Source organism: Solanum verrucosum, unplaced genomic scaffold, assembly GCF_900185275.1.
Source record: "Solanum verrucosum unplaced genomic scaffold, falcon-dt-bn FXZP01000214.1, whole genome shotgun sequence".
Classification (NCBI taxonomy): Eukaryota; Viridiplantae; Streptophyta; class Magnoliopsida; order Solanales; family Solanaceae; genus Solanum; species Solanum verrucosum.
The window spans coordinates 3,364,360-3,376,443 of NW_026020059.1; the positions used below are offsets into that span (position 1 = coordinate 3,364,360).

The 12,084-nt window shown below is 36.8% G+C and overlaps 1 protein-coding gene across 1 annotated transcript; it reads left to right on the plus strand.

Annotated features, from left to right (window-relative positions):
* The first annotated feature begins 243 nt into the window (after positions 1 to 243).
* Positions 244 to 11,831, plus strand: LOC125823305 (protein APEM9-like). Its single transcript, XM_049502698.1, has 6 exons — positions 244 to 384; positions 511 to 675; positions 1,473 to 1,550; positions 2,070 to 2,334; positions 2,742 to 3,100; positions 11,389 to 11,831. Exons 1-6 carry the CDS (start codon positions 326 to 328, stop codon positions 11,516 to 11,518), a joined length of 1,056 nt encoding a protein of 351 aa, XP_049358655.1. The 5' UTR covers positions 244 to 325; the 3' UTR covers positions 11,519 to 11,831.
* Positions 11,832 to 12,084: the final 253 nt, after the last annotated feature.

Genomic DNA, 12,084 nt, shown 5'->3' on the forward strand with positions numbered 1-12,084 from the left:
ATACTCTGTTGGCGATCCTCTTCCTCAGCCTCTTTTTATCTATTTGATTTCTCTTTTCTATTGTTTGCTCCTGAGCACGGGCACACCATCACTAGTATATATATATATATATATATATATAACTTCTAAAGGACGAAAAAGGGTATATATTTTTTTCATAAAAGTGTGTAAAGAACAGAATAGAGGATAAAATTGTGAGAAGAGTTGGAAAAAAATTAGAAAAATCTTTGTGTGTGCACCTGAGTGTACCTTACAAAACTACAAATACTGATTTTTTTTTAAAAAAAATAGCCCCAAACAGGACGCTTGATTACCCGGATGAGAGATGGCTATGGAGGGTGCATCATCTTTTCCGACTTGGGAAGAAATTGAGCTTTCAGAAAGGTACTCTTTCTTCTTTTTTTGGGGATAATTACCCAGCAAAGAATTTTCTTTTTTGGGTTTATTCTTGATTCACTATGCAACAATTTGGTCAAAATTGTTTTCCAATTGTCATATTCAATTTTGTAGTTATCTGGTGTGTTGTATGTTCCAAGAAGCAGCAATTTTGTCTTCCTCAATTATTGAGCAATTAATTGAGAAAAATGGTAAAACGAATGAAGACAATTGCGAATTGGGTGATATGTTGGAATCAGCTGCCATGATTTTGGTGCAGTCCTACAAAGAGCTGGGGAGGTACTTGTTTATGCCACTTCTATTCATTTATGTATTACCTGCATTTTCTTATTCTATTACAAAGACTTTTAAGAATATTGTTTGCCTGAGTTTTAGGGTTAAATGACAATCTTACTTGAGCATTGAGAGTTGAGAGTTGCTTCATTATTAGTTGTTACAACCTGTACTGCAGAGGAATTTGTTTGTCTCCATCTGGGTTGAATTGATAAGAGTCTCGGCTGTTAGGTAGGAAGAAAAATGTTTTTTAGGAAAATAAGAGGGTTTCTTACTTATTTTCTTGTGTTCGGTATGTAAGAGAATTTTTTACACTAAAAGCATTTGCATATAACACTATGGGAGGTGGGGTTGGGGATGAAGATGAGGTGTATTGGGGGCGGGAGCACACAACTAATATGGAATGCCACTTGTGAACTTGTTTTATCCCTTCTTCTACTGGGGAAGTCATTTTTTCCTAATTTTCAGGAACTTGTTTTCCTCGAGAAAATGCTTTCCAAAAGTGTTGACCAACCGAACATGGGAAAACTGGAAAATAAATGTTTTCCTCCTTATAGAACACACTTATTGAACATTGTTAGTAGATGGATATTGATTTTCTGTATTCTGATTTCTGATATTGCTTGGATTTATGAGTACCTCTGAAATACCTTATATGGAGTGGCTCTGATGTATGTGTATTATTGGTCCTTTCTCATCTTTTACTGTTTCTCGATGTGGTAATCCTGCTGCTTTCTTTCGTAGAAAAAAACTCTTCGAGTGTGCTTTAATTCTGACACTAACATGGTTTTGATGTTTGACAGGACATCAGAAATACTGAAGCAGTTGAAAATGCTATTTGGTTCAGTCACTGCTATTCCTGCCCAAGTTTTCCTTACTGGGTACCTCATTTCTTCGACATGCTATTTCCCTAATAATTGCACATCTTCCTTTAGCACAAATAATCATCAATGTGAATTTGATGTTTCTCAGCTTGGTGGTCTAGTGAGATGATTTCTTTTCCTTTTAATAAGGTTGGGCGTCGTTGTTGGAATACAACTTTAATTACCATTCTCAATTTTATGCTGCAATTCCTTTATCATTCACTTTTTTTCATACTGGATTTCTATAACATGAATTGTTTTAATGGCATAATTCATAAAATATAAGAGTGCCTTTAAAAATCGAGACACACTCTTTGCTTTGACATGTTTCTTTTGGTTGAGATCCTGAATCTGAATTCATGTACTCCCCGGTATCCCATGTATCCAAAGTAAACAGAAAAAAGTTTCATGATCCCTCTCCTGAGCTTGAAATGTTCTTATCATTGCAAGGTTGCTCCTCATAACTTACTTTTCCTTCACCATTTTTAGAAAGGCTCCCTTCTTTGATATGGAAATGACTCTAAACTTCTTCTTTAGGGTGTGTCTCCAGATACCAGATGGCCCTTCTGCTGAAGTTCAAGAAATTCTAGAGGAATTCCTTTCGAAGTGGAGATATGTTGATGGAAAGTATTATTCTGTTGCAAGCATTGAAGAATTTAGCAATCAGATTTCCCTTGGAGTTGATAAGTACCTGGAAATTATTGAGCTCTATGTGATAACCTTTTTGGGGAGGATTCTAGGAAATTTGGATCTTGCTATCTCTTGGGTTGAGAAATTCCCTCTACCTGAGGAGAAGAGGCAGGTAAACAATAATCTTTCTTGCTTCATTTAATTAAAATGATGGTCTCACGTGATTTTTTTTTTCTTTTGTCCCCTACACTCTTTTAATTTTTGCTTGTGCAGGGCATCAATTGGAAAAACTGTGTTGTTTTCCTTGTAAAAGTATGTTGTTGGAAAATCTATATTCTTGAGGTTCTTAGCACTATGAGTTGAAGTTCCTTGGTGATTTATGGTTGAATATATAGTCTAATACGCCCTAATTTTGTGAGATTAAACTTTGTTGAAAGAGAAATATGCTTGTAGAAACTGGGCAATGCAGTCTGACTGAGACACCTTTGTTGTGTTCTGATATGCCGTTGGTGGTTTAGCTATTTTGTGACAGAGTAACTTATAGCTTGGGAATTTTCTAATTATTTCTCCGTCTTCCAGGATCTTTTGAGGCAGTTGTACTCCATGAATACTTTAAAGCTGGTCAGCTCTTCGCAGTCCTCAGCATTACCGCTCCAAATAGATGAATGCACAACTGATTCCACTTCCCTGATTGAAGAAAAATCATGCAATGGAACAGCAAATATTTTGGAACACAGAGACCAGTCTAAGGGAGAGAACACCATGAAACAATCAATTCTGGAGTTCTCTAGACGGAGAACTCCATTGTGGTGGTTTCGTACAGTCACTTTGAAGTTTGGAAGTAGTCGCTTGGTCTTATCAAATGAAAGTATCTTTCTTGGGTTTTTGGCGGCACTTGTTTACTATACCGTGCGGAGAAAACAAGCCTCTTTATGGAGGTAATATAGTCTCTCTGCCACTTCTCTTCTAGATAAAGAAGAATTTACTCTTATTATGATTTTCTTCATCTTATAGCTGTGGGAGACACATATTACTGTGTAAAATCTACCAAATTTTCTCATGACATGGTCACTGTATAGGATAAAGCGGCACAACTTGTGCACTGAAGGATGTTTTTCCCTTATCAACTTAACTTGCATAGTATTAGCACATGATTTAGTGGACATATCAAATTGACAAATTCCCTCCATTATCTTGAAACAACTAAAACTGATATCTTTCATTTATTGTTTTTGCTGGATCAAAGTTAAATTCAACTTACTGTAGACAGTGGATGGAAATGCACATTATATTTGATTACTGCGGCTGTGTGGCACTTATGTGAAGCTGTGTATAAAGATACATGCATATTTGAACCTAGACTTTTTAACAGAAAACATCCCTAAAGTATACCCTAAAGTTCAAGTACATCCTTAATGTATCTCTATTAACAAGAAACATTTGTGATGTATCGAAAAATAAACAACTTTGATCCAAAGTTAACTTTCCATCCAAACACTCAAGTGAAAAACAAATAAAAAATGCAATGCTCGTGATTCGCTTTTGAAACAGAAAAAATAGAATATGCCCTCTCCTCACCATTTGAGCACTCTATCTTCTTCCTCAAATTCCATAAAAATATTAGAGAAGAATCACATGCTCAACTTTATTCAATCATTCAATTCTATCCCGATCAACCTTACAGACAGCTCACAAAAGACTCAACACTATTGATTCATTAATGATAAATGGAGAACAATCTAATGATCCTGTTGCTATTAAGGATGCAATAGTTGCTTTCTATCAAAACCTGTACAAGGAAGATGAATGTTGGAGACGAAATCTCAACATTCTAGATGTACAAGGCATAACATTAGAAGAGCAAGAGTGGTTAGAAAGGGCTTTTGAAGAGGAGGAGGTGCTGGAAGGGATTAAGATGTGTGCAGCAGGCAAGGCCCCTGGGACAGAGGGGTACACTATGGCTTTCTTCCAAGCTTTCTGGGACACAATAAAAGGAGATCTGATGCAAACCTTCCATAGGTTCCACTCTATGCAGAAATTTGAAAAAAGCTTCAATGTCACTTTCGTGGCCTTGATTCCAAAGAAGGTGGGGGTGAATGACTTAAGAGACTTCAGGCCTATTTGCCTTGTATTAGAGGTATACAAAATAAGAGCTAAACAATTGTCTGAGAGATTAAAAAAGGTGATGAGTAGGTTGATTAACAATCATCAGATGGCTTTTGTCAAAGGGAGACAGATAATGGATGCTGCACTTATTGCCAGTGAACTAATTGATACCAGAATTAGAGATGATGTGCCAGGGGTGATGTGCAAGTTGGACATAGAAAAGGCTTATGGTTACCTAAATTGGAACTATCTAATCAACACTCTTAGACAGATGGGTTTTGGGGTTAGATGGCTCAAATGGATTGAATTTTGCATAAAAACCACCATGTTCTCTATTTTGATAAATGGAAAACCTGCAGGTTATTTTCTAGCAGAAAGGGGTCTTAGGCAAGGGGACCCATTGTCACCCTTTTTATTTTACTAGATTTACCACACGTGCGTTGCTCGTGGTTGCCTTGTCTTGTGATGCTTAAAAACAATGGTCCTATGTGTATAGGTAAAGTGTCAGTTTGAAGGTACTTGTGTATCATCAAGCGTGCCATCCATAATATTGGGTAACATCATTTCTGTGGCTTTTTTCATTACCTTATTTGGTGTGGTTGAGATACCTTTCATTTCGGCCTTTATGACTTCACGCCTGCATATCGTAAGAGGTGATTTAACTATAGCACATAATTGAAGAAATGTTTGTGGGTTTTAAATTTGTTAGATTACATTTTAACTCGATAGGACTGGTGATATTTAGTTTTCCCTAAAAACAAAACGTGGCTACGCTGTTCAATTATAGTTTGAACATAAGTTCTGGCAGTGAGGTTAAATGAATAATGCCTAGCATATTAGTAAATGAGGTTCCGTACCAGGCGCGGAGATCTAGTGTTTTTTGAAACATTGGATTTATCAACACACTGCTCACGGGTATAATAGATATCCCATAAGTCCCTACATTGGAAACAACATATTAATCGAGGAATCAACAAATATACTTGCAATTTTCACAATTAGCAAATAGGAGAGGTTGTCTATACCTTTATAGATTGAGACTCTCACGTCACATAAGCCTAGAATAGGTTGGTCATCTCTCAACTTTTCATGAAATGGGCCATCGTTTTCTGCAAAACCTCCCCATAGAGTAACAGTTGTATGCTCCATGCTGGATTATCAATTAGACGAATATTGTGAAAGCACTGGAAAATTAATATGGACGGTGAAGAACAAAGAATGACAACTTACAGTTCATTTGTAACAACAATTTCACATCTTTTGTTATCGCCTTTTACAATGATGGGATTCACCATAACTAACACACAAAGCAAGTCTGAATAAAGGACATGTAAATTAGTGATATGTATTATGTACTTGACGGTAATTACTAATAAGTCGTGTGAAGAGTTACCGAATATGGCACCATTTGGCATTTTCTCTGCCTGTTCCAAAGATTCAAAACCATCAATGAAGTTGTGTGTTGAAACAGTATGGGCACTCTCCTTTATGATTGTGTTGTCTGTAATGGATAGTTCCAATCTCTTTGTGCATGGAAGTGTAGTTGGAGTTGACCCGATCCAACAGCCCTTTAGCAATGTAGTAAGTTTTATTTGCCTTCAAAAAGTCCTTCAATGTGCCAATATGCTTGTTAAATAGTGTTGCTTGCAACTTTGTCCCCTAGTATTGATGTAAGCGGCATGTGATGTCATTAGAGAAGTAATAAGGGGAATAGATAGGAACGATAACATATAAGTTAAGCAAAAGTGTACCTCGTCGTCTACTAATATTACCATTTGGAAAGTCCCTTTATGGCGCGAATTCTTGTACGAAATTACAGAACCGTTTCGAATAACTAATACTCTCATCACCCAATCTACAGAGTGTTTTGGTATCTTGTTAATAGGGACACTCTGATTTGATAGTTCGGTTTCGGTCGCCATTTTTGATGAATCTGGATGGTTAGAGGTGCATAGCGGAAAGTGAATATCAATGTTAATTCCGTGCTGCAGTAGTAGTAAAATACAGAGGAATAATTAAGTAGGTTCTAGCAATGTTATGTGCTGAAAGTAGTTCAAAAAATAGCATTACAGGAAACATAAACACAGGGTGGAAACATACAACTTTTGATGTGGAGTGAAATATTTCAAAGCCGAGTCCAATATTGTAATGTGTTAGCCAATGGATGATCAATAATTGTCTGCGAAAGCAGCGCAAGAAGGATAACTTAATTACACAGTGCAGATGTAAGGCTTGACTCTTGAGTAAAAAAAAAAGAACGCTTGTAGAAGAGGAGGAAAAGTGACGTACATTTGAGCGTGTTGCAAAAGTTGAATTACTAATGGGAGACGGTGTTGTGAATGTGGTCGATATAAATAGGGTAATATCAAGAGGTTGTGTTGGTTGGTGATTTTTTGGACGTTGGGCAGATGCAGGGGAAACATGGCGTCTATCCAGTGAAAGTGGTGACTATTTGCAGGAAAGGTGTTTGTTGCGCGAGGGGTGTTTAGTGAGGGTTTCTTTTTAAGTGAGGGGTATTTGCGTAAGCTAATTAAGTTTTAAGTGAGGGATATTTTAGTAATTTAACATTCCTTTTTTGGAGTTCATGCTTTTAAGGTAGTATAGATTATTGCGATGGAGGGACTGGAAAGTTTGATGAGAAAGGCTCATTCTCAAAAAAAAAAGTTTGATGCGAAAGGCTCCAATCAATAACTGGATAAGAGGACTCAGCCAATGAAGTTATGGAATTGACACATCTATTATATGCAGACGATACACTGGTGTTTTGTGAAGCTGTACAAGAGTGCATATGTTAACTTAGGGTAATATTGGTGGTTTTTGAAGCATGTTCAGGGCTGAGAGTGAATTGGAGGAAGAGCAACATTTTTCCAGTATCAGGAGATACAGACACTAGCAAATACTCTGAAATGCAAGATAGAGAAAATGCCCACAATCTATTTAGGCATGCCATTAGGTGCTATACACAAGACACTTCACAATTGGGATGGGATGATTGAAAAAACTGATAACAAGCTAGCCTTACGGAAATCACAATAACTATCTCTAGGAGGGAGAGTTTCATTGATCAATTCAGTACTGGACTGCCTACCAACATATGTAATGTCTCTTTTTCCTATCCCTGGGGAAGTGGTTAATACTCTAGACAAGCTAAGAAGGGACTTCTTATGGCAAGGGAACAAAATCGAGAAGAATTTCACTTTGGTGAAGTGGGCTACTGGCCAACAAAGCAAAAGATATGGTGGTCCAGGAATGAGAGACCTAAAATTACAAAATGATAGCTTGATCATGAAGTGGCTCTAGAGGTACAATCAAGAGAATCAGGCCTTATGGAGTGATATCCCATAAAATATGGACTGGAGGAGCAGTGGTGCACAAATTAAGTGATTACCACCTATGAAGTTGGAGTTTGGAGGTCCATTAGAAATCTCTGGTTGACAAAGGCGAACACAAAGGTCAAAATTGGAAGGGGGGACAAAATCTCTTTCTGGAAAGAGGATTGGTGTGGCGATAGCACCTTTACAATCTTTATTTCCTGGACTCTTCTCTATATGTGTAAACCTTGAATGCAGCATACAAGAAATGTGGTCACCACAAGGATGGAACTTGTTTTTTAGGAGGTTGCTTAATGATTGGGAAATAACCTGGGTGATAGATTTGCTGAATAAGATTGCTGGATCCCCTGGGACCAACATGGAAGAAGACAAATTGATATGGAGGCATCATAACGATGGCATGTTCTCTGCTAATAGAGTTTACAAATGGGGATTAGCTAAAATTTCAGGCATAGCAGCAGACCCTTGGAATACCATTTGGAAGAGCGTGTCTCCACCAAAGGTGAAGTGCTTTACTTGGTTAGTGGCTAAAAGAGCTTGCTTGACAGATGAGTCTATGCAGAAAAAGGGAATTAACATTGCCTCTAGGTGTACACTATGCGAAAAGGCACTTGAGACCAGCAAGCACCTTTTTCTTCAGCGCAAAGTAACTGCACAAGTGTGAGAACTCTTCTTCAGTATAGCTGATATGAACTGGAGCATGCCAGAGCACAGAGCAGACCTCCTGAGTTGCTGGATTATCTGGAAGGAGAGAAATCAGAGGATCTTTCAAGGGAAAGAATGCTCTGTACAGAATATTAAATGGAAAGTTATTACTACTTTAGGCTTTTGGTGTAAAGAATAGAATATAAAAGAAGAAATTCAATTAGTGGATTTTATAGGTTCCTTGTAACTAACCATGACTATTTTGTAAATTTTGGAGGTGGCCTGCATTGCCCTGAATGCTGATGAATATAACTTTTACCAATTTCAAAAAAAAAACTTGCTTCTTACAAGAATTCCTCAGTATAAAAATGTATTACTATCTATTAACTCACTTGAGCATTCTTTGACTTGACTTGCCTGCAAAAATCTGCAGTACAAAGTGCAAAAAAGAACTTATTTCTGTTCATCTGTTTCAACTTAAACTCATTGTAAATTACTGCTCTAGTAATGCTGCCAAATTATCAATAAAGTTTGTCAGCTCTTTTCAAACTTCAATTTTCTGATACTCCTTTGTCTTTTTTTATTTTATTTGCCTAGAGAAATCTTCTACTGTAATAGTCCAGTTGACTGATTTTTTATTAATGCTCGATGTTTTTTTGCAAATTTTTGCTCATTAATGTGATCTTCTTCCTGGCGTCAAACTATATAACTAATCTGATAAGCATAAACTATCATGGAGAACGTTTAGCAGATGCAATCCCACAGAAAAAATGCACATATTTAAGTGCCTTTTTGAAGCAAAAACATTTTGGTTTCCAGAAAGCTTGATCAAATAGACTACTAGCTAGCTTCCAGTGACTTCACATTTTTTTAGACTGTATACTGCTCGAAATTATTATTGACTGTATGAGAAAAAAGAAATACTTGAGAAGCATGGGCTTCTGCCCTTACTTTTTTGCTCAGATTTAGGTAAGAAGATAGAGCTACACTCAAATGGGGACGAAAGAATATTTTCAGTTTACATAGGTGAATCATGTGGTATGCATGTGTTTTTGAAATTTCCGTTAGTTTTTGGATGAAAAGTTGACTCTGGATTAAATTTGTTAATTTTTTGGCCTAACCCATCGGTGGCCCCCTAAAGTTAGCAGCAATTTTCACTTAGACATTTTTACTAGGCTTTGTTCATTTTAGACACCTCATGTCAGGCTCCGTTGTGTCATTTTGACACTTTCAGCTGACATGGCAAAGTGAGTGTTGTACACTCGCTATTGACACGTGAGGAACTTATTTAGTCTATTTTATTTTATTTTTTCTCTTCTTCTTTCCCATTTTATAGCCACTATCTCTCCCATTATTTCTCAAAGCTTAAAGTACTTCAATGGAGGTTAAATCTTTTGTTATCATAATTTCAATTTAAATTTCGCACTATAAACTCAGATAGACCCAAAAAGAAACAAGAAATCGAACCCATATCAACACCCCAAATCATGTAAAGTTCACCCACAATAATCCTAAAATAGGAGCCAAAAAATCTCAATTTTTACTATGTAAATGTTAATCTCACTAACCTTGAGCCCTAATTAAACTACAAATATCACAAAATTAAAGAAAAAGAGACGCAATCTTAAAAATATGTGTTGTTATATATTTGCACCTTTTAGCCCTATATCAAATGAAGAAATGGGAGGTGAGGGTGCAATGAATGGGGAATATGGCAGAAAAAAATCATGAAAAAAGAGGAATAAAACGGGAAAGGTGGCTGTGTGGTTGTGGGTGTGACGGAAAAGATAATGAAAATGAAGGAATATGATAGAGTAGATTGTGTGGGTGTGGGTTTATGACAAAAAATAAAGCTCAAATATAATAAAAATGGAGTAATACAATGGTGAAGATGAATGGGGAAGATGATTGGGGAGGTTGTGGGGGGGGGGGGGGTTGCACTTTTCTTTAAATTTGTCAAATATTTTATTTAATTTTTTGGGATAAAAAGACCACATGTCATTTATTCATTGGTTACTTTGTCATGTATTTTAATTCTTATTTTTTCTCTTTAATATCATAGACTTTTAATGAGTTGGCATGATATAATTGGGCATCTAATCCACGTGGACGCGCTTGGTTAACACGCACTTGAAGTCAACATGTGCTAGTGAAAAAAGTGTCAGAATGACACAATGTGATGTCACATGAGGTGTCTAAAATGAACAAAACCTAGTTAAAGTGTCTAAGTGAAAATTGCTGCCAACTTTAGGGGGCCACTGATGGGTTTAGCCTAATTTTTTTTAATGGATGTTTCTGGTTAATTGAGAAACATCAAGGATGTACATGAACTTTAGGACTCGTTTGGTTGGGAACAAGTTATCCTGAGATTAGTTATCCAAGGATTGTTATCCACCCTGAATGTGGGATAAAAATAACACTACAATCCCGAAATAACTAATCCCGGGATAAGTTATCCAGCGGCTTTATCCCAACCAAACATGGGATAAACTCATCCTAAAACTGATCCTGGGATTAGTGATGCCAACCGAACCCTTAGAATATACTTCAAGGATGTGTTCCATTAAAAATCTTTGGAACTAACTTGTCAGGGAATGGAATCAGGTTTAGAAGATATAAAACATTGTTTAGCATCTGAAATAAGTCTATTAATCCATTGGGCTGGCTCTATATTCTAGCTTTTTGTATTTCACGTAGTCATGAGAAACCTTTGCTGTTAAGGGCATAAACTCTTGTACTAGTTACATCAGTTAAGAGTCACCTGGTTTTGTTGCTGTATGCACATAGGTAGCAAGTAAACCTCATTCAAGCACATGATGCAACTGCGCCTCTCTAGCAGTGTTTCATGTTATACCTGTGGGTCTATGAGAATCTCATACCATAGTCAGAACTCACCTATATCTGTCTTTTAAGTTTGTTGCCAATCCAAAACCCTAATGAAATTATAGAATGATGTGGAGATGTCCAGTTGAGCATATTGTTTTTGTATCGGTTCTTTCTGCCATCTTTTCTGGCATATTTAAGTTTACAAATGCTAGGCTATTACGTACTTGGACTTGGCTTATGTTAGACATGTATTGTTTGTCAATTACGTGATATCTGGGCCTATTGTCTCACCGACTTTTCCCCATTTTGTATTACAGTGTTCTTAAGAGACAAGCGTCATCTACGAAGAAGGCTTTGGTTGACTTCTGGCAACTTGCATTCTCTTATCAAGTGAACCCTCTTGCTGCTGTTCAACCACTCCCGCCTGCAACACGTGGAAGCCGGTGATGCACAATTTTGTTCCTCATAGTTGCTCAAAACCAGAGCTGTTGTAGATAAATAAAAGATCACTGAAGATATTGCTACTATCATCTTAAGTTGGAGTAGAACATCCAGAAATACAATAAAGCTTACTTCAAGATCGCATTCTTTGCCAATAGAGTGCTGCTTTCATAACTTTGTCTTGCCTTTTTTCTGTGGTATTAACTTAATTCTCTTAGCAAAGAGGGGATCTCAGATTTCTCAATGTTAAATTTTATGCAGTGGTAGTGTGGTACCATTCATTTTATGTCTAGTTTTTAACTATATAACTTCACTCCTTTTTGAAAATTTAAGCTGAAGATTTTAAATGTGCATATAGTGCCTTGTGTATTGCTTAGGTCTGTTGAACCCTCCTACAATGTGGAGATGTCATAAATAAAGTGTTGAGCTGTGATGAAATTGATTTTGATAATTGACAAAGATTGTTGGAAGAACCAGGTTCCTTTGCCAATTTTTCGAGCTCAACCAAGACAATTGCTCTAACCATCATTTTGTCTTCATTTAGAGCCCTAGTGTCCTGTGCCAAACTGATA

What these genes read in the sequence shown, in the direction of transcription:
- LOC125823305 (XM_049502698.1), top strand. Translation starts at nt 326, where the DNA reads ATGGCTATGGAGGGTGCATCATCTTTTCCGACTTGGGAAGAAATTGAG. An exon ending in GAAATTGAGCTTTCAGAAAG is followed by an intron (nt 385 to 510) that starts GTACTCTTTCTT and finishes TCAATTTTGTAG; the next exon opens with TTATCTGGTGTGTTGTATGT. An exon ending in TCCTACAAAGAGCTGGGGAG is followed by an intron (nt 676 to 1,472) that starts GTACTTGTTTAT and finishes GATGTTTGACAG; the next exon opens with GACATCAGAAATACTGAAGC.